The sequence below is a fragment of the Neomonachus schauinslandi genome, chromosome 12 (assembly GCF_002201575.2).
Source record: "Neomonachus schauinslandi chromosome 12, ASM220157v2, whole genome shotgun sequence".
In the NCBI taxonomy this organism is placed as follows: domain Eukaryota; kingdom Metazoa; phylum Chordata; class Mammalia; order Carnivora; family Phocidae; genus Neomonachus; species Neomonachus schauinslandi.
In genome coordinates, this window is record NC_058414.1 from 46,763,905 (window position 1) to 46,790,714 (window position 26,810).

General features: G+C 34.8%; 1 protein-coding gene across 6 annotated transcripts in view; it reads right to left on the reverse strand.

Moving 5' to 3' along the window:
• The window catches only part of DGKB (diacylglycerol kinase beta), a 666,176-nt gene that overhangs the window by 478,337 nt on the left and 161,029 nt on the right, over positions 1-26,810 (reverse strand). For 2 of the 6 annotated variants that reach the window (XM_021689586.1, XM_021689588.1), the window contains 2 exons: positions 26,437-26,535; positions 263-295 (listed from right to left, as the gene is read on the reverse strand). In XM_021689586.1, the coding sequence (XP_021545261.1) occupies positions 263-295; positions 26,437-26,535 (132 nt within the window). Of the gene's footprint in view, positions 1-262; positions 299-26,436; positions 26,536-26,810 lie in introns of all 6 variants that reach the window. The other 4 variants (XM_021689587.1, XM_021689585.1, XM_021689590.1 and 1 more) reach the window with 2 other exon arrangements.

The following is a 26,810-nucleotide window of genomic DNA, read 5'->3' on the forward strand; positions in this document are numbered from 1 at the left end:
ACTTTGTTTTACATAACTTTTTGCTTTCCTAATGTTTGTCACAAATGGAGACTGGAACAGTTTCAAGTCTATCCCATCATGAAAATATCAAGGTCCCCAATTCCAAATATCATTATATGAGACAAAATAAACCATACAAACTGATATTAGTAGGTCACTGATATAGCCACAAATGTTCTTTCTAACAACATGAGATGTATAATGACCTATAATCCCAAGTGTGAAATTTTTTGCTTTTTTTTTTTTTTTTTTGCTTACGCACCTCAGGGACTGAAACTCCTGAAGTGGGCAGAGTCTGCTGAAAAAGAGAAGTTCATATTAAAGCTGAAAAAAACAAAAGTCAAACTGAAAACAAATGCCAAAAGTTCTTATATCACTACTCTCCTGTGAAATAAGTGAATAAATATAAAATGCATTTCCTTGTCAGATTTTTTCTGCTTAAATTCATTAAATACATGAGTAAATATCTTTTCACAAAATAAGGAATGCTCCAATGCAGAGTGGATTAGATTGTGAATTACTTATCCAAAATGCAATTTCATCACCCAAAGCAGATTGATCAACATCCTTGGCCGGCTTCACAGACCTCTCTGAAACAACACGGATGTATTACATTTATATTTTGCAATAAGAACTCATCTCCAAGTCCCATTATCCTTCATAAACCATTCCTACTAATTTTTTAAGTTGCCCATTTACCCGTCCCAATTTTCCATTTTCCAGTCCAACTCTCATTCCTTCCTAAAAATACTCAGTGTCTTTTTCATGGAGACATAGCTTATGGTGTTGGTTTTATTTTGTGATTTTTCTGGAAATAAGAAAAAATATTCCATTAGTATCAGTAAAAAGTAAAAATATTATTAAATACGTAGAAAAATTTTCCTTGAGAGTAATTAGAAAAAAACAAAAAAGATGACGTTAAATACACTGAAGCTGGTCTTTGTGACAGTGCATTTTCAATTATCCACCACCCCTCCTTTTCTGAGTCACAGTGGGAAGCTTTTTTTCTGGCAAGAAACAGAAAAAAGGTTACCAAATTCCAAAAGTGTACGTCCTATGGGACTCAACAAATTTGGAAAATTGTTGACAAATCACACGCATAGTACTAGCCAAAGTTTTCCTGTGGTAAGCTGTGTGTGGTGAGGGGAAGTATGAAAGCTGAATGTGAAGCTAGGAGTTCTTAGACATTTGTGTGTCTCTGAAAAGGAGGGAGTGGTCAGCATTTTCGTTTCCTCCCCAGGACTGAGCTATTTGAAGGCAACTCTAAATGGATGTCCAAGATGGGTCTGAACAATCTGAGAACACAGATATCAATTGACTTCCTTATGCAGTATACTGAGATTAATGAAGAAGCAGGCCCCTTCATAGAAACTTATCACAGAGAGGGACCAGAAAGATCCAATGCACCCAAAAGTGGATGAGAAGAAGGGGTCTAAGGCAGCCCTAGAGAAAATTAAAGTGTCCAGGAATGCAACTCCATTTTGAAGATATTTTTATAATATAAGTAAAAAAAAAAAAATGTTGCAGCTGCAGATTTTTCATCAAAAGAAGTCATCAAGTCTGGGAGGATGAACTCGGGTTAACTATCCCATTAACAGGAGAACCTTACGGAATTGCTCTTTCTAAGATAGATTGAAAACAGATTTAATAGAACTTTCATTGAAAGCTTTCTGATTTTAGTAATATTCTGGACTTTTGAGTCCAAGTCAGTCTACATAACACCTGGGGCAATGGGCAGTGGGAAGAATGTGCTAGCTTCAATCTAGGTCAGCTCAAATTTTTTGTCAGCTTTCCTATTTTTCCTTCTTAGCTCTTAGTTCAAGTCTATATCTCAATAAACATTTTAAGACATGAATGTTGTTCTTCCAACTTTATTATAATATATAAATGTTTCTTCCCCCTCAAATCCAGATCAAATGTCTTATCCTATGATTCCTTATCCTATCTTAGGCCATAAGCCCAGGAAAGTCCCAGAGACTCTCAAGCAACCAACCTAGGATGTCCATCAAGCTGTCTCCACAGCATGAGTCACAGATGCCTTCGACTTTTGGAAGAATCTATGCTCACTGTATACGTTCATTCCAAAGCAGCACAATGGAAAGCCAGTGAAGGTTATAGTTGTCAAAATGGTTCAGAGAAACAGCCAAGTGTGATGCAAAAATCTCGAATAGATACTGTCCACCCCACTTCAACCACTAAAAAAAAATCTATAAAAGACATTTTTGACATACTTTTAAGCATTTGAATATAGACAGGATAATGACTGATATTATGGAATTATTGTTAATATTCCTAGGTGTGATAATAGTATGGTAATTGTATAGAAAACTGTCCTTAATCTTATTATTTTTTTTATTCTTACGTTAATCCCCATACATTACATCATTAGTTTTAGATGTAGTGTTCCATGATTCATTGTTTGTGCACAACACCCAGTGCTCCATGCAGAATGTGCCCTCCTCAATACCCACCACCAGGCTAACCCATCCTCCCACCCCCCTCCCCTCTAGAACCCTGTTTGTTTTTCAGAGTCCATCGTCTCTCATGGTTCGTCTACCCCTCCGATTTTCCCCGCTTCATTCTTCCCCTTCCGCTACCTTCTTCTTTTTTTTTCCTTAACATATATTGCATTATTTGTTTCAGAGGTACAGATCTGAGATTCAACAGTCTTGCACAATTCACAGCGCTTACCAGAGCACATACCCTCCCCAGTGTCTATCACCCAGTCACCCCATCCCTCCCACCCCACCCCCACTCCAGCAACCCTCAGTTTGAAAACTGTCCTTAATCTTAGAAGATACCTGCTGACATATTTAGAGATGTAGTGTTATACTATCTGTAATTTATTTGCAAAAGGTTGAACGCAATAAAATATATATTTCTGCATATATGATGGCAAAATAATAATGTAGGCTGGGGATATACTGGATTCATGTGGCCTGATGTCATAAAAAGCAAAAACAATGCCAACTAAGATAATAAAAAGCCCTTTTAAAGCACTGTCTCCCCAAAAGAGACTGTAGGATGAAATTAAACCCTGGCTGGCACTTTGCTACCACCTGTGTGGAGAACTGGTAATATACAGATATTTAGGTATATGGGCTTCTTCCTTCTTAAGGTAGTAGGGGTACAGATCATCTACTGAGAGTGAGGAATGTTGGCAGAGAGATAGTGACATGAAGAAAGCAAGGAAATAGTAGAGAGTTTGCCATGACCTCTCTGAGAACGGGAAAGCAGTTGACAAAGAATGAGTAACAGAATCAAGCAAAATTCATAGCGAGTGGGGTGGGGCTAGAAGTCATAAATATGTAAGAAAGCCACCAGCTCAGAGAATTTTCTCCAGCAACACTCAGACGTCTGAGAGCTACACTAAAAATTCACTCCAAGAATAGGAGTGATAAAACAATGTATATATATAAGCTCACTTATAATCAAGATGTGTAGGCAAAGAGTATATATTAAATTAACATGCCCATCAGTGGCTTACTCTCGAGTTGTGATAAGAAAACTATGGTATCTGAGTAAAAGATAAACAAGCAACTCATTAGAGAACAAATTCAGATATTTTATTACTTCAACTATACTCTTCTGTATATGATTTTTAAATATCAAGGATGAGTAGAGTAAATGTTTTAGTTTTTTGAAAATTATCATGAGTGTATAATTCTAAATGTAATATATTTTTAATCAGAATTAATACAGGAACTGTATATTTGTATTTAATCAAATGTGAGGTGTGACTACAGAGGAATGTGATTGATTTTATTTAATCAGTATCATTTTAATATTAAATAGAATACACAGTACAGATAATTAGTTTAAAAGATGCATTTGTCTTCAGGGCACTTATTAAGTTCAACCTAATACCAAAGAATTTTTAAAAATCCTATTATTCTAAAGTATTGAGATATCTCTTGTCTTTGTAGTTTCTAACATGTAATCATTTTAAATTGACAATATAATCCAAATTGTCACAGGGCAAAGAAAAATCTTTCGTGGAGAGATTGTTGGGAGGTTTGAGTTAAAAATATAAGAGCATAGTACTCACATTAAAAGGGTCATTAGTTATTTTAAGACTAAAGTAAAATTGACAGAATTATATGCTATACCTATACAGGAATGTTTGTTTTTTGAAAAATTGCTTTTATGCTTATTGCCTCATTGAATCCTCCTTCTAAGCTGAGATATTCCACTTCTCAGACTGAGAAACTGAAAATCAGAAAGATCAGACAACCAGCCTAAGAAAATAAAGTTAATGATGATATCCAAATATAATACTTCCCTGTCCCGGGCTCCTTTTACTCAAACAACAAGTTCAATAAGAATTTCTTTTCTAACTTTCTTTCTAGCCATGTCTCTATTTTTTTAAGTGATTTGAAAATCAAATTATTTTAAGACAGTGAACACTGGGAAGTATTTAGAGACCACAATATGCATTTGTTCTGCCTGAAAGAAGGGGCTTGAATATCAATATGGAGTAATTTAACACAGTAACTTCTAGGACAGAGGTAAACTGAAGTGGCCAAATAAAACTATTCTAAATAGCTGCTTTCCTTATATGCAATTGGATATCTCTGGCATCAAAAAAGAAGTGAGAGAAAGAAATGCGAGTTTGGGAAAAGAACAATTGTCTTCCTAAAATTGTACTGTCAGCCTGAAAGGGAGAAGTTGGTCTCTCACACTTGATGATAAAATGTATCAAGGCCATCCCTACCCTAGAGAAAGTAAATACATTTGATTTAGGTGAATTTTACTGTCACGTTCCAGATTCATAATTTGTTTAACCTTTTATGATTTTGCAGGTCCTTAAGTGTATACACCACACATTTGAACACAATACAAACTTTATTTTATTTTTTAAGGATTTTATTTAGTCATTTGAGAGATAGGGACAGAGAGAGAGAGAGAGCACAAGCAGGAGGAGAGGCAGAGGGAGAAGTAGACTCCCGGCTGAGCTTGAGCCCGACGTGGGCCTTGATCCCAGGACCTGGAGAGCATGATCCTAGCCAAAGGCAGAGCTTAACCATCTGAGCCACCCAGGCGCCCCACAAAACAAACTTTTAAAAGGAAGTGAGACTGGGGGTGCCTGGGTGGCTCAGTCGTTAAGCGTCTGCCTTCAGCTCAGGTCATGGTCCCAGCGTCCTGGGATAGAGCCCTGCATTGGGCTCCCTGCTCTGCAGGGAGCCTGCTTCTCCCTCTCCCACTCCTCCTGCTTGTGTTCCCTCTCTCGCTGTGTCTCTCTGTGTCAAATAAATAAATAAATAATCTTTTTAAAAAAAGGAAGTGAGACTGAAATAATTTTTATGCTACAAATAATTTTTATAACCAATCATTATTTCAATGTATGGCGAGTCTTTCAATTAGAAGGATCTTTTTTTTTTTCAGTAGCACCTTGACATACCTAATTAAAATGTAAATACCAAAAATAAAATATTTTAGAAGAACACATATGGGATGCCTAGGTGGCTCAGTCAGTTAAGCATCTGCCTTAGGCTCCGGTCATGATCCCAGGGTCCTGGGATCGAGCCCCACATTGGGCTCCCTGCTTGGCGGGAAGCCTGCTTCTCCCTCTTCCATTCCCCCTGCTTGTGTTCCCTCTCTCTCTCTGACAAATAAATAAATTAAATCTTTAAAAAAAGGAAGATACACATATTATAATCTTAATTCAGGGTCCCTTGACTAACCACTTCTCACTTGAGCCAAATTTTTAAGCCTGCACCAAATAAATTTAATGGTAAGAATATTTTTAATTGAGATCATTTCATTACCCTTATAATTTTAATTGCTCACAAGAATGTCTATTCTTATTCTTGTAAATGTGATTGTTTACACATATTTGCAGAGTTTAGTTCAGAAGATTTTGCACAGAAGGGATTGTGAGGCTCCCTCCTTAATTGCTCCCCCAGTATGCGTGCATGTTTGTGTTTAGAAAAGGAAGCACCCTGAGCCTTCAGGGAAAGTACACCTAGTGCAATGGATATTTGGAAAATTAAGGGGCACCAAATGTTTTCACTAAAAATGTTAAAAATATATCTTTACAGAGATATCCAAGTTTCAAAGATAGCTTTCTACATATAAAAGCAATCAGCAACAACTAAATCCTTTCTAATGTTATTTTTATTGTTATTGTCTTGCTTACTTGACTAGCTATTGAAATAAAACCATTAGAAATGTTATCCTACTTGGTTAGGTCTCATAAAATCATCAGAAGTCCATATGGTGAAGAAGGGTTCTTCAATTTCTTTTTAGCTCTGATCCATAGTAACAATACGTGTATATTTATATACTTGTAAAATAATTTCACAAAGACTACCTACCTTGGATGCCCCCCTCTCTGATATATTCTATTCTTTTCTCTCTTCACTTCTATTCTCCTCTACCTTGGTAATGGCTACTTTTTCCATTCCTTTTTGAAATGCTGATCTAGATCCCCTAAATGAATTCGTGCCTCACCAACTGTTGGGGAATGCAGCATGAACACCAAAATGGGTTTAGAACATGGAATTTGGGTAGGGCATGTATTGCTTGTGCCACCTGCAAGTTGTGTGACTTTAGGTAAATTTCTTCAATCTCTCTATGCTTCACTTTCCTCAGATGTCCCGTGGCATGATAATGATAGCTACCTTCCTGATTAAAAGGGTGTCTAACAAATTTAAGTTTCCAATAAATGGTAACTATTTTATTAACTTTAGAACATAAATGATTCCCCTCATTTCCACTGCCTGCCTAGAGCTCAGCAAAAAAAGGACTTAATCACACTTTCTTCATCTGAAACTATGTTTGTTGCTCATGAATATATGGAACCAAAAGATTTATTTATTTATTTATTTAATGAAATGTATATGTTAGAGCTGCTACAGGAGAGAGAAAGAAGGAAAGATGCAGGAGAGGAGAGAAGAGACCTAAGAGAGAAAACAGTGCAGAAAAAGAGAGTGGAGACAAGAGAGGCTAAGAAAAAGAAAAGACAAAAAAGTCTTCCTTGCTATACTCCTCAATCCCCAAATGGACCGTGGGCATCAAATGACACCTACCATTTTGGAGAAGAATGTCCTTTCATTCAAAGAAAACAATGACATTGAGTAAGGAAGGATGGGAGCTGGTATCTAGACATGGCTTTAGTGCTGTTGTTGTTGTTGTTGTTTTTTTTAAGATTTATTTTAGAGACAGAGAGAGTACAAGAGCACATGAGTGGAGGGGAGAGGCAGAGGGAGAGGGAAAGAATACTCAAGCAGACTTCCTGCTGAGTGCAAAGCCTGACTCAGGACTTGATCCCAGGACGCTGAGATCATGACCTGAGCTGAAATAAAGAGTTGGACACTTAAGCAACTGAGTCACCCAGGTGCCCCATGGCTTTAGCTTTTCTTTGAAGTATTGCAAAATCCTTAAGCATCAGATTCAACCATCTTCAAAATACATTTCAAGATGAAATGCACATGTCTTATTGATTATTTATTTGTGTCAGGTAATTCTTTAGAACTCTTACTTACGTAAAGATAATTAACACACCTATTTATGAGTACGTATGTATGTGTATGATTCTGTTTGTGATGCTTGGGACAGGGATCTGAGTGCAGGTGGTGGTTTTAAATAAAAAATCACCCTTAAAAAACCACATCTAATATAATAGGTTAATATCTGTTGAATTTTATGTGAATAAAATTAATCAATAATACTTCCTGATATGACTATTCTTTTTCTCAACATGATCTCATTCTCAAAATGTATCATGGTGGCTTTCTAAAATACAGAAAAATCACTGTAGGTAGTGAAAGAATATTGATAATAATATTTAGAATTAAAGCATTAGGCTGATAACTTTTCCTTTGCATCAATCTTGGAAAAGACCTCGAATTAAAAAACAAATAAGTTATAATGAAATTTGTTCTTATCCTCTGCCCCTCTAAATATCCACTGATCTCACACCAAAGCATTTTCTAACCAGGTTAAAGTCCAATTCTGCACTCACATTAGGCTAAGATTCAATTGAGTTAAAATTTTACACTGACTGCCAGTCAACCTTATCATGAACTTTCATTATGTGCATGTAATTAATTGGGTCCAACGAACAATATCAGTACTGAGTTATAGACTCTTTTCCCCCGACCATATAATTAGAATATAATTACCCACAGGATATCAGAATGATGCAAAACCTTTCCTCTAAATGCGCCCTCATTAGGAAACAAGTCTCAATGTACATTTATTCAATCAGTGTGAATTAATTAAAATGTTACTGAAATAAAAGAGGGCAGCAATAAAGAGTATCTGACATCTATTAAGAGACTATCACTTGAGATCTGCATGCACAGTTTATATTTAAACCCATTTAGCTCAAGTAGGAACTTGGCCGTGTAATGTTATATACATCCAGTATACTAGGAAATCTGAGTAAATGAATCAGCATGTGTTACTGTTCTTGACAAGAACATAATACGCAATGCACACAAAATCTTAAAGGGCCTGAGCAGGATTCTAGAAGCCCCTTTATTCCCTGAGGAGTCCATAAAGATGTTATCATTACATAGTGGTGGACAGAAATCATGTTTAACTCCAAGTATCCAGGAAAATAGTTGTTCATCCCACACTTTTCTACTACAAATCTGGCATGTTTGTTTTGATATGGCTTAGGAGATAATGGTCAGAAAACCCTAGACTTAGCAAAGAACTAATTATTATTTTTTTAATAAAGAAAATAACCTCCGTTACTTAAGCCAGCTCAAGGTATTTCAATAGCATATTTTCCTTAAGCAGAACATTCATATCCACCTAAGACTATAATCTTTTTAAGAGGATGCATAATATAAAATACTCAGATTATATAAAACATGTAAAAAACAGTAAACGCATAAAGAAACCAAAGGGCGTATGCTGCTGATTCATGTAAAAACGTTCTTCTTAAAAGCTATTTATCTTGGTTTCTCTAGTACCTGGCATACTGTCACACACAATAAAAGATTACTGAATAAACTAACAAATAAACAACCCTAATACAAAGGAATACTCACCAATATTCAAGAACAGTATCAGAAACAGTAGCAAAAATTTTAAAAAGCTACATGCAACACAAGCTTTCTATGTTATCACATAATTCCTCAGACAGTTTTAGCTTTAGAAATAGGTTTTGTAAAACTTAGTTCTGATAATCAGTATTTGGCATAATTCTTACATATAAACAAGTGCCACTTTAAAATGGAAATACTGATGAGCACTAAGATAAATAAGGCTATTTACAAATTGCTACTTTTCATATGCTCTTTAGGAACAAACTCTAATCAGTTCTTATTACTTTTAAAAAAAATATATTAATTCCATAAGATCATACGTATTTTTAAATGTTCTGAATGCATGTTATATTTATAAAACAGTATAATGTTCTACTCAGATATTAGACTAGTTTTGGGAGAGACCAACATATGAAAGAAATAATGAACTCACTCTAAGTAAAAAGGAGATTGTCTCACACAGGCCTGCTTTATTTTTAACATAAAATTTTCTGTAGAATTTCAGTGACAAAGACATGCTGCTGCTATAATTTCTTGCTGAAAATGCTGTTATTTGAGTAACATTGAGTAATCACCACATTAAAAAAAAACTACTAATAGAATAGGAACAATTTTTAAGTTCCATTTAGTAGTAAACATCGATTTTCATTTTCTGAGCTAGACTAAGAATGAATATTTATGATTTTTTACATGGACTACTGTATTGCTTAAACCGTATTTTTAAAAATCAGATTTTAAATATAATTTGACATCCAGAGAAAAATGTCTTGATTCTCCTCAGAATTCTGAAATGTTCCCTTTAAGCTCTCTACCTGCAATGCCATTTTATTTTAAATATTAGGCATTTCACAGTACCATCTATTGGATATTTTATATAAGTACAATAACATAACAATCACAAGTTTTCTGAAATTTAGTAATAATTATAAAATACTTCAAGTGCCACTCCAGAAACTAAACACAATGCTCATTAGACATCCACTAATATTACCTCATCTTCACGTACTTTAAACTCAATTTTATTAGCTTGTAACAGTAAGATTTAATTACCATGTGTTATGAATGATTTTTAAAAATAAGCCTCCATGCCACATACCCATTTTAATTTGTTATTGGATATTTATGTCACTGTCTGATGTATTTTCTTCCTGACTCAAGAGAAAGTGATAACTGATGGGGATAAAAAGAGACAACTGATTGTGATTCATTAATTCAGTCAATATTTGTTGAACATCTAATATTTGTCACAATGAATTAGGTGCTAAACATAAAGAGGTCTACCCTTTCATGCGAGCAATGAGAGTGATGGCAGAGGGGTCAGTGAGCACAGGGAAAAGCTTCACAAGAAACAATTTAAGTTCAGTTCCTGATGTGACCTTGAGGCCTCTGTGGGACATCCAAGAGGAAAGCCACAAGGTGAAGCTGAGTATTTGGATCTTGAGGGGTCAGAGGGAACAAGCTTACACAGATGTGTTCAAAAGTGGTAGTTGGAGTCATGGAATTGGATGAGATAATCTACAGCGAGCATAATGACCTAAGTATATAGTTAAAAATGGAAACATATTTAAGAATAGAAGGAGGACCAGGAATTTAGAAATATGGATCGAGTGTGGCTAGAGAGGTAGCATAAAACCAAGTAGAAATGTGTGAGGTGAGTGCCACAGTTTGAGAACAGAGCACTTAAAATACTGTCAATACTGCAGGGGATTCAAAAAAGAGGATTCTTGAAAAGGGGGTCTAGTGGATGTTGTTGGTAGCCCAAAGCAGATCCTTTGTCACCTGGCCAAAATACCTATCCCCCACTGCTACGAGTGTGGACCACTGAGAATTCCCAATTGTCACATTTTCTGAAGAGTTATTCTTTACTCCAGGAGCAGGCTCTCTGGAGAGCAAGCACCTCCTATGCTGGAGGAAGCCACTGCTAATGAATGACTGATAATGGGTTAGAAAAAACCAGCCCCTTGTCTTAAGTTAAGAACAACTTTATGGTTTGATTTTATGCCAGAACTCCCAGGGTTTAGGCCAACGCTTACACTCTCCTTATAACCCCTTTCTTGCACAAAGCTCCCTTCCTCTCCTGTTTCCTCCCTCCCTTGCAGATGGTTTTATAAAGAAATATTCCTCCCTCGGGACGCCTGGGTGGCTCAGTCGGTTAAGCATCTGCCTTCAGCTCAGGTCATGATCCCAGGGTCCTGGGATCGAGTCCCGCATCGGGCTCCCTGCTCAGCGGGGAGCCTGCTTCTCCCTCTGCCTCTGCCTCTCTCTCTCTATCTCTCATGAATAAATAAATAAAATCTTTAAAAAAAAAAAAAAAAGAAATATTCCTCCCTCTCTAAATCACAAATAGCTAAACCCCCGGTTCATGCTCTGCTCCTTGGGAATCCAACCAAAAAGAATGCCACTGGATTTGGGACAAACAGCAAGGATAGTTTTCTACCCTTTTTATAGTCAGGAATTAGAATACTGTGAGTTAAGGTAGAAGGAGGAGGAAAATTTGACACGGTGAGTGTATCTTCACAGCTGCATATACTTATGGCTACAGTAAGACACAGACAAGGTCACATCCGTTTACAGATACAGAAAAATAGCAGAAAAGAACAGCTATCGCTCTAGTGTGAGTTTAAGGGCAGACACATCACTAAGAGTGAAACAGAGAAGTTCTAGTGCTGGACTCAAATCATGGTGCTGTCTAGTGCTATCTAGCACAAGATGTTAGGTGACACTTTATTTGAGTGTTTTAATTGGAAATTAGTCCATATATTGTGGGGCAGATGCCATGAAAAGGGAAAAATGGCGAGAAAGAGAAGAAGAAAGTGCTAGAATGAAAGAAACTGGAGGGATACAGGCATTGGTGACTCCAGGATGTTGGAGTAATGCTAACCAAATGGAAGAATTCAAGAATATTTGAGGTTGGGGTGAAATAGGAATAATATTATAGGGAATAGAATGTGGTGTGGTGAGCTGTATTCCTAAAGGATTTGGGTTTCCTTGGGAACGTGAGGCCAAATTGGTTAAAGCTTCTGTGAGTATTAGCAACAGAATTTGAAATGATATATTTTACCATCTAGACTGAAAGGCAAGGAATGAGTATGGCAGCCTCAAAAGAATTAAATAATCTTTATTCTACAGAAAGGAGGGAATATAGGTTGAACTAAGGAAAAAAGACAAAAGAGCGTCAAAAATCACTGCATTGTGCATGAAATTGGCGTACAGACCAAAAGTTCTAAATGAATCAATTCTTGCTCAGGTTTCAAGTTGAAAGTTGAAAACAGACAAGTTATTTTTAATAGTAAAACAGAGAAAAGCATGTATATAAATACTTTATGATGACCACCACTTCATGTGGAATCATTAAAACCACAGGTTACCTTTGCAAGGTGGAATTTATCCTTAAATGTCTAGTGGTGAAGGGATCTGATTTTTATTGCACTGAAAATTTAAGAGTCAGAAGAGAGAAATGATTTAAAGTATTTATTTCTACTGTAATGCAGTTAGTTCTGGATATTTGCCCTGCCCTAACCCCAATCTTCCTTTGGAGGGCATAAGCAGAAATACCAAAACAGAGGTTCACATATTTGGGAACATTTATGCCACACTTTGTGGAAATCGTGTCTCACTGGATAGAAAAGGTATGATCTCTGACTTGTTTTAATATGTTTTTCTCAATTATTGATGAGTTACGTTTTTAAATTATTTTATAGTTATTTGCATTAATTTTATAAAACAAGGCTTTATTTGTTATAATGCTTGTTTGCCTTGATTTGTGGTTTTGGTCCTTAACCATTTTTAAAAGAAATTTTTGATTGGTCAAGTCTGTCAACATTTTCTTTAATGTCTTCCTTTTAGGAAGAAGGTCAAAAGGCAAAAAAAATAAATCTTTTTATAGGTCAAAAATAAACCTTCAATCCATGTTTGATTTATTTTGGAGTAGGTATAAAGTGGAATTTATCTTAATTTACTTTCCCATATGGCTACACAGTAATCTCAACACAACTGATCCCCACCATCCCCCTCCAGATTTAATATGCGGCCTTCATCATACACTATATTACTACATATAGTTTACTGTGTTTTAGACTTTCTACCAGGTCCTTATATCTTCTAGAGCCACTATTACGTTATTTTGATCACTGAGATTTTAGTAAGCATAATCTTAAGGTTTGCTAAAAACAGGTCTTTCCTGGGGCACCTGGGTGCCTCAGTCGGTTAAACAGCTGCCTTCAGCTCAAGTCATGATCTCAGGGTCCTGGGATCAAGCCCCCTACTGGGCCCTCTACTCAGTGGGGAGTCTGCTTCTCCCTTTCCCTCTGCTGCCTCTCGCTTGCACGCTTTCTAATAAATGAATAAAATCTTTAAAAAAAAAACAGGTCTTTCCTTACTATTGTTTATGGTTTTATGAATTTAAAATGTATTTGTGCGTATTTATTCTTCCCTGTAAACTGTGGAATCATTTTGCCAAGCAAAAAATAAATAAATAAATACTATTTGTGAATCACATTAAATAGACGAGTGAATTTGAAGATGTTGGTTCTTTTTAGCTTAATCTGATTTTCTTCAGTATACTTAGACCTAAGAAAATATTTTAATTTTTTCTTTAGGGATAGCACCTTGTTGCTATTCTCCTTGTACTAAAGGAGATTTTCTTAATCCTCTCCTTCAGATCACTGATTCAGTTGTCCTCAAAAGTTGATTCTTCCCTATATAGACACTGATATATTTTAGTTTCTGTTAAGGTATTTTTTTCTCAACCTTGCAGTTATTCCTTTTAAATCAATATATTATAAAGTAGATATTTTCTTTAGTATTCTCGATCATGTAAAACAATTGCTGTTAACTTCTGCTCAATACAATAAATCTTCATGAATGACATCCATCTAACTTTTAACTACTATGTTTCTTTCTTTTTTCTTTTAAAGATTTTATTTATTTATTTGACAGAGAGAGAGATACAGCGACAGAGGGAACACAAGCAGGGGGAGTGGGAGAGGGAGAAGCAGGCTTCCCGCGGAGCAGGGAGCCCGATGTGAGGCTCAATCCCAGGACCCTGGGATCCTGACCTGAGCCAAAGGCAGACAATTAACGACTGAGCCAGCCAGGTGGCCCTGCTTCTTTCTTTTTTCTTGTGGCAGAATTATTACTATTTTATTTTTGCAACAGGTAGACTTCTTTATACTAAAATGCACTTTGGCCATAAGCCATCAGTCTGCATTGACAGTTATTATAAAAAAGAGAAACCAAAGGAAACAAACACTACTACAATTATAGCAATATTGTTGAGGCGTAGTGCCCTCCCAATACAATTTGCTATGGAAGAAATTAATCTCAGATCTCAGTAACAACAGTAACAATTAAAAGTGTTGGGGCGCCTGGGTGGCTCAGATGGTTAAGCATCTGCCTTTGGCTCGGGTCGTGATCTCCAGGTCCTGGGATAGAGCCCTACGTTGGGCTCCCAGCTCAGCAGGGAGTCTGCTTCTCCCTCTTCCTCTGCCTCTCCTCCTGCTTGTGCTCTCTCTGTGTCTTTCTCTCAAATAAATAAATAAATCTTTTAAAAAAAAAAGTGTTTCCGCTAAATGAATGATTTGTTTTTATGTTGTGAAGACTGCAAGACTGTATTTCCCCTCGTTTCATGAGGCTACTAAGAAACTCAGGGACAAATTTGCAAGCTACCTCTGTCAACTTTTTTAGGATATTAGCGACATGAATTTCTAAGTCTAATTTGATTTAGGTGTACATTTATTGTTTTAGATTGCTGCTTACTTATATAAGCTGCTTTGAATGTTATTGGTAACAAGTTGTAGAATAACTTAATTCATTAATACATAATTGCATATACTCACTTTTGAATCAGGTACATACAAAATATTCTTTGCTTTAGCCTATTTCCTAGATTTTAGCTATCAAATATATTTTATTCTTCTTTAGATAATGCTAATTTTTGCTTACATGATTTAGATTTCCATCAGATTTTCGATTAATTGAACTTTCAGTTTATGTCATGTCAGCCTTTTGCTTTTGCTTTTCTATAAACCATGACAAAATTAACAGACTCCAAGTTTGTTTCCTTAAAAAAATTATTATAATTTGCTCTAGGTACAGCTACATGTTAGGGATAAAATATCATAGAAATGTGGAAAAATATCTTTGCAGCCCTATTAAAAAAAAACAAAACTAAAAATAGTATTTTAGAATCCTAAAAATAGAACTCTATCATAGTTAGGTAGAAACAAATACAATTTGCTGCAATATAACGATTTTTTTCTTCTAGATTCGACCTTATTTGTAAGTATACATATTCTATATTATATAGCCTAAGCTACCACAAAGATGGGTTCTTCAGAAACCTCTAAAATCAATCTAAGACAATGTAACAGATAAATGGTTCATCTCATAAGTGTAGATGATGGAATCATCACTTAGTGAGGCAGGGTCCTTGCCCATTTCTTATCCTATGTACCTTTAAAATAAAAATACATGAAGAATCTGTCCAACCAAAATGGATGTACACATATTTTATAAACATTATAGAGCTTTAATGCTTAAATGTGTTCCTCACTGGAATTTGAGTCAGAAAACCATTGGCAAAAAATAGAGGAATGTTCAGAATTTAATTCTACATATTTTTTAAAAATAAATAAATAAAAAGCAGCTATCTTTTATGAATAATAACATAAAAATGAGTCTGAGTTAGATTTTCAAAGTATGGAAAAAATTAGATTCTTTTTTGCCTATCATTACTATGATGACAATTATGAATTGATCTATAATGAATATTAATTAAATGGATATTAAGTAATGGCATTGATGAAACATTTATTGAGCACTGACAATGGGCTTTGTCCCCACTCTTTAGATAAAAAAGAAAATTGCACAGGCACAAACCCATGGTATATTACATAAAGAATTTCAAGAAAATAGATGACTTCAGTAACTGTGGTTAAAGGTTAAAGAGGTAAATGCAAAGAAGGGAGAAGCAGCTGAAATGATGTTAAATAAAAACTGAAGCTCAGTGCAGCAAGTCACATCCTTAGCCAACTGTTCACACCTCTCCACCAGACTTCTGGGAGCCCTACAACTAGTATAGAAAGTTAAGGTTCCAGAGCATTCAAAATCCAAATTTCAGAATCACAGGGAATTCAAACATCTCTCCCCCTCCTTAAATTGGCTAATGTTTACTATTGAAATTGTCATTATTAACTGTTCTGGTTGCAGTTAAGTGACAGATAGAGAATACAGAAAGAGCCCATAATAGCTAGACTGTGAGGAACATACACACATGCCATGCTTTCACGCTCTAAAAGAACTTTTGACATCATTGAGGAGTAATGACTTGATTAAACACATACTTTCAGGAAAGATTTAACATACCCGATGCTACGCAAAGCTTAATCACCATAGCTACAATGCATAATTTAGTAGAATTCTTATAATTGTAGAAGAGCAAGCAAGATTGGAAGAAGAGAAGGTAATATAGACATATGGTTCTCCAAGGGTGTTATATGTAGAGATGTGTGGACTGTGTATTTCAGCAACACCATGTTGTCCAAGTTTTCAGTCACAGTAAAGAAGAGAGGTAGTTGGGAAAATGTGAATCAAGTCTAAGGATATGTCTAGAAATCTTATTAACCAAATAGCTTTATTTTCCTTTCTCTGAGTTAACGAGCTTCATTATTGATTTTGTTGGCATTCTTTGAGGTTTATTTAAGGTAATACAGAATATTATAACAAGAATATATTCTGGGGAGAAGAGACCACAATTGGTCCAAAAGGGGCACAATACTGAACATACACTTTATTTTTTACTCTATCACCTTCTGCCAATGAATACTATTTTGACTGTATATTCTGAAAATATTATCTTTGTTTAAACATAAGATAAAATTATCATCTAAAATTAGTTACTTAAATGTTTAAATTAATAGTTTTTTGTTTTGTTTTAAGAAACATTCCAAACATTATGTTCCTGATTTAGAAATGTTTATACTACAGAATGTACTAAACAACTGTGAAATCTGATTCATGTGTAGAACAAAATAATACAGTATGAGCAAAACAAGGATACTTTGCAATATCGATTACAGAGTAACCAGGAAAAGCCATTCTTCATAAAGATGTTCACTAAGGTGTTACATATCATAACAAAATAAATAATTGGAAACATGCTAGGCATAAACATTATTTCAACTAAATTATGATATCTTCATTTAATAAGACATTATATAGCCATGGATAGCAATGTTCCATAGTATATAGAAACACATACATTTAAGGATATTAGTTTAAGTATAAAAATAAGTATAAAAAAACATGATATATCAAGTTTAAGTACAGATATGTCAAAAATATACATCTAAGAATCAAGAGGAAGCTTTTAATAGTGCTTCCATTTATATATTAATAATTGTTCTTATATATCTTATCCCAATTTTTCATTTTTTCTCTTAATTTTTATGTTGTTTTTATAAATTTTATTTTATAATAAATGGTTAAAATTTATTTTTTTAAATTCCAACATAATACTTAAAATAACAGTAATAGTAGGTGATATCAACCAAACACTGTCTATGTACTGGGCATACTTCTAAGCAGTTTTCATGAATTAAATTGTTTAATTCCATTTTACAAATGAAATACAGATGTACGAAATATGAGTAACTTGCCTCATGTTACAAAATTAGTGAAAAGGCCAGGATTCAAATACAGAGAGTATATTACCACACAGTATTGTAACATGGCTGAACCAATTTATTCTCCTACCTGCAATGTATGAACAATCCACTTGCTTCCTATCCTTTCCAAAGCCTAGGATTTTTAATTGTCTTAATAATTCTGAGGGGTGTGTAGTGTTATCTATTGAGATTTAAACATGTATTTTCCCGACAGAGTAAAGATGGTGTGCATACATTTATATGTTTATAGGTGATTTGTGTATGTGTATTTTATTCAAAGCCTATTTTAGGTCTTTTGCCCTTTTGGATTGGATTGTTACTTATTATTTATTTACATGAATTATTTTTATATTCTGGGCACAAATCATTTGTTACCAGTCTGTAACCCCTGAAGGAAACAACTTGCCCACAGATCCAGAGTTCATGTGCAAATTAAGTTTTTCTAGTCTCTATCCTTTCTGGTCATCATTATCCCAAGCTTATCTCTGCTTTCTTTCTCCTAAATTGATCTTCTGTATCTCACTTCATTTCTAAAACTCTTCATTGGGCTTTCTGAATCTTTGCTTAAAATAAACAAATTACTGTTTTTCTTTCTAAGTCACTGCCACTTTCCCTAGTACATTTCTGAAAAGAGGTTGCTCATTCTCTCAACCAGTACTTGTCCTATAGTTTTTATGGAAATCTCTCGGCTTTCCATCCAACTCATCATTCTTGAGGACTCAGAGTAGACTATCTCTTATCATTTGAAACTCATGGAACCTCATAGCTCTCCCCGCTATTCTTATTCATTATGATTATACAGCAACCATTTCATCAAGACCCTATAATTATCTTAGGATGTTTTAGGGACAACATACAATAAACTATCCCCAGAGTTACTTGACCTCCTGATAGCTAGTGAACCTCCTCTCCACACAGGGTGAGCCTCCCAGACCCATGGCTGCAAACTGGATTTTACCGTCCTCTGGGCTAATCTACTCTGAAATCAAATCAGACACTCTAATTTCACTTTCTGCTGCAATCTTCTCTCCTGATTCCCTCATTTTCTTACTCTGTTGGTGTTTCTGATTGTTCAAATCACAATCCTGTATTTATACTCTCATATCTCCTGTGCTCCCAGCTTTATTTTTTTCCTCCCAGCTTTAAATCTATTTTAGATCACACTGCTACCAGTATTTTCTTTCTAAAACCTGATAATGTAGTCCTCTATTTATACTGGATAAGCCCAACTCCTTGACAAGACAGGACAGACCTTCCACTATCTCAGATCTTATCTTGTCCATCTCTCCAAGCCTCACCTCTATATATAACCCTTAATTAACATTTCTTAGTTTCAAGATCTCACTCTGTCCTCTCTGGTTGCTGAGACTACTCATATGGCATTCACTGTGCATCTGGCGGTCAAATCCCCACTTATTATATTCTTCAAAAGTAAGGCATCATTTCTTTAAGAAAGTTTTCATTTACTCTTTAAATTACCCTCTGGAAGAATTAAGAGTCTGTTCTCTAGAGCCCCTATAAATTAATATTTATTTTGCCATAATATGTAATCTGCTTACCTGTCTTGACCAATAGAGTGTAATTTGTAGGAAATAAGATAAATACTCTTATCTGGATTTTTAGCTCCAGTAACTTAAAAAGACAATGGAAAAAAGAAAGGAAGAAGCAGAGAGAAAAAGATGGTAAAACAAAAGAATCTTGCACTGCAGATATTGTATATAAAAATAATGCACAGAAATTGTCAGTAATGACCTTAAAATAAAGACAGTCATTATAGTGTATAAACAGTAGATACTTATCTCTAATATAAACTCTGGTTTAGGGGCACCTGCATGGCTCAGTTGGTAAAGCATCCGACTCTTGGTTTCAGCTCAGATCATGATCTCAGAGTTGTGAGATTGAGCCCTGCTTCAGGCTCTATGCTCAGTGCAGAGTCTGCTTGGGATTCTTTCCCTCTTTCTCTCCCTCCCCCTCTGCACCTCCTCCTGCTTGCATGCTCACCTGCGCATGCTCTCTCTTTCTCTCTCTCTAATAAATAAATAAAATCTTTAAACAATAAACTCTAGTTTAAAGTAATCAACATTATAGCATCCTTATATTTATTACCTTTACTAGCATATATTGATATAGAAAATGACTAATAATCAACCCCTTATTTAGAAAAAAAAGGAATCTTGAAATAATAATGTACAAAAATCATTCTATGCATGGAGAAAACTAAATTAAATCATGGAGCTAAATATAATAAAAATGATTTTTATGATGATCTGCTTCATTTCACTGTTCAAACATAAAGTTTAAAATGCCACTTCCCCATGAGACATCTCAAGTTTTCTTTTGTTGAGAGTGAAAGAATCAGTGTAATAAAAGCCTCCCTCAAACTGAAGAATCATTATAAAAACATGTACACTCTTAGAGACCCAATTTGACTGATCATAAAAAAATAATATAAAACCTGGAATGAACATACCGACTACACTACAGTTCTAGAGAAGTTGATCAAATTTGTAGCTTCCTTTACAAATTACTCTAAGAATCAAAGGGACTTTATCTAGCCTATCTCATTGATTTCTGTGATCTAACAAATTTATGTACTATTAAAAATAATTTTAGAAGTTCTGAGGCCATTATAATGAAGAGAAATTTATGGATGGGATAGTAATAAAGTTATGGATTAGCACAAAGAAGTAAATAACATAAATACATGCATCATTGCCAAATGTGGTATGCATTTACCTCTGTGCATTTTAAGGATAGAAGATAAAACATGAAAGTAATAGATCCAGGCATTGTGTTTTATCCTAAATGCATATATGGAACCTTCTTTTTTTATTATTTAATTTAAACACAATGCCTGGATCTATTGTATTCAGCCTTTCTTGGGGGGGGGGGCAGGGGGCTAACATATGTGTGTGTGTGTGCGCAAATAATAAATATGTAATAATATATAATTTAAAAAAAACCCCATAACAGTAATAGGATTGATAGGGTACAAAAGATAACAAACCACAATAAAGAGAATTGAGAAGGATTACTGTTAGGTAATGAAGGCATCTCTAAAAACAGCTTTTGTTGTTACAACAAGGAGTCCTATATGACTTTTAAAATGTCTTTCAATGTAGGTTAATGACATAATGGTGAGTCCGAATAAAATTAAAGCAATTCAGTAAGGGACTAAAACAAATGGACCAAGTCTGTCTTTGGTTGGGGGTAAAATGTAGAACATAAAAGAACATAAAAGGTGCATTTCATGCTTATCAGGCCATGTTCTACATGAAATTATTACAATTTTTTGCATTGTCACTTTGAGATTGGACAACAGAAATTTCCGAGTTCAATCTACAAGGAGAATCAAGAATATATTTTTTAATAGATTCCATTCAAAGGAGAAATATTCATTTTAACAACCAATTGGGAAGGATTAATGGCCTTTTATGGAAATTAAGTTGTTTATCAAGAGTCCCCATTGAATAGATTGGAAACACTTTACATTTGTTTGGAGGCAGGATGAGGGAAGGCCTTCAAGAAATCTGCCTATGTAAACAGTTCTGAATTTTCTTCGATATGACAGTAAATGGACCATGAGTGTCATCATTTTTGCTGGAAGATTTTTCAAAGAAAGCATTATAAGTATTCAAACACAGTCATAGGAGTATCTTGACAAAAATCTCTAAATTACATAAATTTTAAGCAATATGTTTTTTTTTATAATACTCTCGAAATATGCCAGAGATTAACTGCAATTCCAGAAAACAGTGATTATATCTGATGTCTAGACTCACTGGTCACATTTCAATTTTAATTTCGGAGTAGTTGGTTTCAATCCATTTTTATGGCAATAGGCACTATCAAGACCAATTATGTGTGGAAGCCGTTGGTAGTATATGCCAATAAAAGTGTGTCATCAGTGCAAAGAAGGTGCTTACCTTGCTAATCTCCATAACAAGTGAGCACATATCTACTGAATCATTAACTTGAAGTTAATAACAAGTGCTGGGGAGCAATTGGGAGGCTGAGAAATGTGATGCAGGATTTTTTAAAAGATAAATAACACCTAAAAAGATGTTCTAAAATATCAAAAGACTGTTGCTGTGGACCTTGACCTTGTAGTGTGTTATTTAGATGCTTCATCCAGGAATTAAGCTCCGTATTAAGTTTATGTCACTCATTCAACAGCTAATTCTTGACTATATAGTCAAGGCAAAGGGAAAAAAAAATCTCAATAAAAATAGGTATCTTAAGTTCTTCATTTTATATTTCCTAGAATAGAGATAGATTTCTTCTATTCATGTCCATCCTGCAGTGATTCTGAACCTCACCTGCTCTTCTTCAAGAACATCAGCATGAGAAAATGGGACTCATAATTTTTAAGAAGAAAATTGTTATTGAAAAATAAAAAGGAAAACAGGATTATATTATTTGTGAAAACTAATGATATTCTTTAAACAAAAGTTAAAAATTTACAATGGGTGATATGGTGTGGAGCTATTCCTGGGATGTCAAATGAGAGTTTACAAATTAAAAAGTCTCAGAGCCCATCAGTCAGAACAGATTAAGCAATTATGTGGGCAGAACAACTGCATAATTCCTTTATATTATTAGTATTTCAATAGTTAACGGGTCCAATAGTAGTATGAGTATTTATTCCAGGCTAAAAAAGTAACCTTTAATTTCTACTTAGCGAGGCAGGGGAAATTTTAAAGTAAAGAGATTCAGGCTGATTTATTAATATATACAAAACTCCAAAAGCTTTAGAAAGTGGGTGTACTTAAGAGAACTACAGTAGTTCCAATTATCTTTGATTTCTAGGGTGCAACTGGCATATGAGGGTTTAGGTGAGTTGATCTAGTTAGAGCCTTGCTTAACATGCTAGATAAATTGGAATTCAAATAGAGAATTACTGGATATTTACTTATTTTAAATATGTTAAAATATTTAAGCAGGAAAATACCAGATTGCATTTTGGCAAGTGGATCCATTCTGCTTCCACAGAATGAAGAACGTATGGAATGGAGGCAATTCAGTAAGGATACCATTAGGACAATCCTGGAGAATGATTTGTGATGGTGACGTGTGAGGCAGTTAAAGGATTGAGAACATTAGAATAGGCTGCCCAGTGATTAATCTGATATTTACGATGAGTCATCAATGATAATTCTTAGGTTTCTGTCTTGGGAAAGTTAGGATATGAATGTTCTAGTCACCAAGATAAGACAAACAGGACAGGGAGAGGACCTGTTTTGGGATTTGGAGAAAGAGTGAGAATGATGAGTTCAGTGCATGAGTCTTGGAGTGATACTTCTTGGGTCCCAATTCTGGTCTGTCACCTCATAGCCATGTGACACAGGAAATTTATTAACCTCTCTGTTTCTCAGTTTACTCATAAATAAAATGGAGATAGTTATAATATTTATCTTATGGTGTCATTTTGAGGATTAAACAAATTCATATGTGTCATTACCAGTGACCACAACCCCTTCATAATCTGTTTGCTACCCCACTCACTCTCACAACCTGACACCGATAACCTTGATTTCAACAATCTTGGATTCAACTATAATCTACAACATATTCTTCCTAACACCCATTATTGTACCTCCCTCTTCATGTCCTTATTTCCCTCACCTCCCAGCTTAAATTCCATGGTCAACCCTTACACTCACTCTATTGCATATACCCTGAACTCCCTGGCTACTCTCTCTTTTTATCATATTTAGCAAAACACAGTCTCCTTAAGGCTAGGCTATGCCTATTCTACTCCTGGAACTAGAATAGAACTGGAGAAATATGACTGAATGTGACCAGAGAAATATACTCATCCAAGCTTACTGGTTTTATTCTAAGTTTATGATGATAAACAAGTGGCTGCTCACTACTCCCTGCCAAACAAATGGTATTTCCTTGATCCATTAAGCTCCCACTTTCCTCAGTGCCTGTTGTGTGACTTCTTCCCAATCCTCAAACTTCTCAAACATTTTATACCATCCTTGCTCTCAGCAACATCCCAGGTTCCTAATTCTCTGAGAAAAGAGAAGTGTCACATATGTTTTGTTCATTGCTGTCCCCTCAACAATTACATTGTTCTTTTTAAAATGTACCCCTGAAACAAAAAATACATTATATGTTAATAATTTTAAAAATACATAGGTATTAAAAAAATAAAATAAAATAAAATAAATTAAGATGTAAGTCAGATCATTCCCTTTTCTGGTCAAAATCCTCTAACAGCTTCCAACCTCACTTGGAATAAAAGCTAAAGACCTTACAGTGGCCTAAATTGCCCTACAGGGTATGAACATTTTATGACATCTTTGACCTTCCCCTTTACTATTCCTCCTCCTTTTCACTTATGCCCAGCCATTAATCTCCTTGATACCCTTCAGATAGGATAGTTTTCTCCTGCCTCTGAGTCTTTACTTGTCCATCCTTGGTGACTCCTCTGTGAAGTTCCATCCCCAGAGAGTCATGTGGGTGACTCCCGCACATTCTTCACCTGTTCATTCAACTATCCCCTTAGTGAACTTTCTTGACTACCCCTTTCATAACTACAGCCCCACATTTCTTCTCTTTTTGCTTCAGTTTTGTCCTTTATATTTAAAGTACAACCAGGTACGAAATAATTTTCTTACTTCACTGTTTATTGCTGTAATGAAAACTCCACAAAAGCAAAGATTTAATTTAGCTTTTACCATTTTACCCCCCTACCTATAATACTATTTGGCATCAACTAGACACTCAATAAATACCTGCTGAATTAATGAATGAATATGTTTAGCATAGTAGCTGGTATGGTATATGTGCTCTCTATATATGAGCTACCATTAGCACATTGAATGATGATAATATAGTGGGCATGTAAGACAGCATGGGACCTTCAAATTGCAGCTTTATAGGTTTGAGATGCAAACCTATGGATGGAGGATGAACTGAATATAAATTAACATAATAATGAAGTCAACTAAATAAACAAGATCCCACTGGGAAGAATGTTAAGAGTGAAAAGCTGTGACATATGAGGGTTGAGCAAAGGGATGCACCGGCATGGAGCAGGATGAAGTCATGAAAGCCAGGAAAGATAAAAAGGAAGTATCCAGACAAACAGAAGAAAGCCCAGGAGAGTGTGGTATAATGGCAGTCAGTGAAAGGTAGGCATTCATGAAGGATGAAGTAGTCAATAGTGCCAAATATTATAGAGTAGGTAGTACCAAGGAAATGATAAAAGAGCAAATGCTGAGATGCAAATCATGATTAAAACTGTAGGAAGATTTAATGTTTGAAAATAAATCTTCAGAATCAAGAGTATCTAAAAAAAAAAAAAGAGAGGGTTTTGTACAATCATTAGAAGATAAGAATATTCATGTAACACATGTTCTTTACCTTTGATTCTCTCAAAGAAAGAAAAGATAGAGAAATAAAAAGAATGCAATTCATGCTTGACTTTATGTGACCAGAGGTTGACATAAGTGTAGTCCCCTGGTTCAATGAACTGAGTAGGGTTTTACACAGGCAGCTAGATGGTAGGGCAGCATGATGAATTTCTTTCTAGGGTTAAAATCTGAGATCAAGGTTGCATCAAAACTAGTAAAATTACTATAATTTTAAAAAGAATGTAAACATGTAAAAACTGTACAAGTCCTTTCTCTTTAAGACAACACTATGAAAGAATAAAATAACACCCAAATTCATCTAAAATGTAAAGTATTTTTATATGGCATTCATTATTTTTAATTAATCTTATTTACTACAGGATGTCTTATGAATCTCACATGAAAAAAGGAAACTTAGAATTAGTTATTGCTATCCTCAGCAATGTGGAGGTATTTTCTTTTGCTCTATATTTGTAGTTTGAGAAAATGAAGAGTTTTAAATAATTTTTAAATAAAGACATTTAAAATACAACCAGTATTTACAGATAATTACAAAATGAATCATAAGTGGGTGCAAATTGAGTAATTTGATTAATTTCTAGGTTGACCTTTAGAAAAGTATTTGTCTAACATTTCTTAGTTGTTGTATTTTTATTATATCAAGCTAAAGTTCCAGCCACTTAATTTCCATGTCATTTTTAAAAATGCAAACTGCATTATGGATATAAAATAGTTTGTTTTGTAAAATAAGTGTTTCACTTAAGAAACAATTTGGATTTCAAAATGTAATATGAATATTACCTTTGAATATCTACTTCTCCTTCTGTCAAGGTTTGCTCTTCTCTGGGCTGACTTAGTTATGCATTTCCCACTTACATATTTATTTAATTAAGTATTTTGCAGGTGGTTAAATTTATTGTTCAGTAATAAAAAATAAAATACACCTAATGGCAGTACATAACTTTCTTTAGCATATGTGTCCTCATTGGAGGTAGCCTCTGACCCAGATAGGAGAACTCAACATTGCAGATATATAATGTGCATTCCCAGCAAAATTGCCCGTAAGAACAACTTCATTATTCTGGGAAGCTAGATCTATAAAACATGTAAAATGTAGAAGTGTTCTGCCTATACAATTTAGGGTAAGTACAGCATGACTAAGTGGTAAAGCCTGAGTCAGCTTCAGTTAGAGCATACCTTACTAAAACGTTTATTGTGCCATGAAGAAAAAAGGAAATATAGTGGGCAAAGTGTCTACTCGGCAGTAATGAGGTATTTTAGATCTATAGAGCGCTGCCTTGATCAATGGAAAATCAGCCCTGGGAGCATTTAGTGGTATAGCGTACCAGTTTGTCATAAAAACACCAAGTTAGAGCAGAATGATGAGAAGGAAAAACTCACCAGTACTACTGGACAGATTGTTGTGGGTGGTAAAATATGGTCCTTCAAAGGTCCGCAGTCACATTCAGGTTTGAGATGAGAAGCACATTTATTATGCAGCTAGGAAAGAGAAAGAAGACACTATCATTTGGAATGACAACAGCAAATATGGAGCAGATATTTCAACCAAGATACAGCAAATGCATTAAAAATACATCAAAAGAATTCCAAGAACAATTAAGAGGATCATAAAGGGAATGATGTTACATTTGCCCTTATATATCTACCTTAAATCCACCATTCAGCAACTTCTGTGACCCAGACTATATATTTTTGAATTCTGATAAATGTTTATATTAAAAATGTACTTTAGGTTTTATACTAATAAAAGCCTG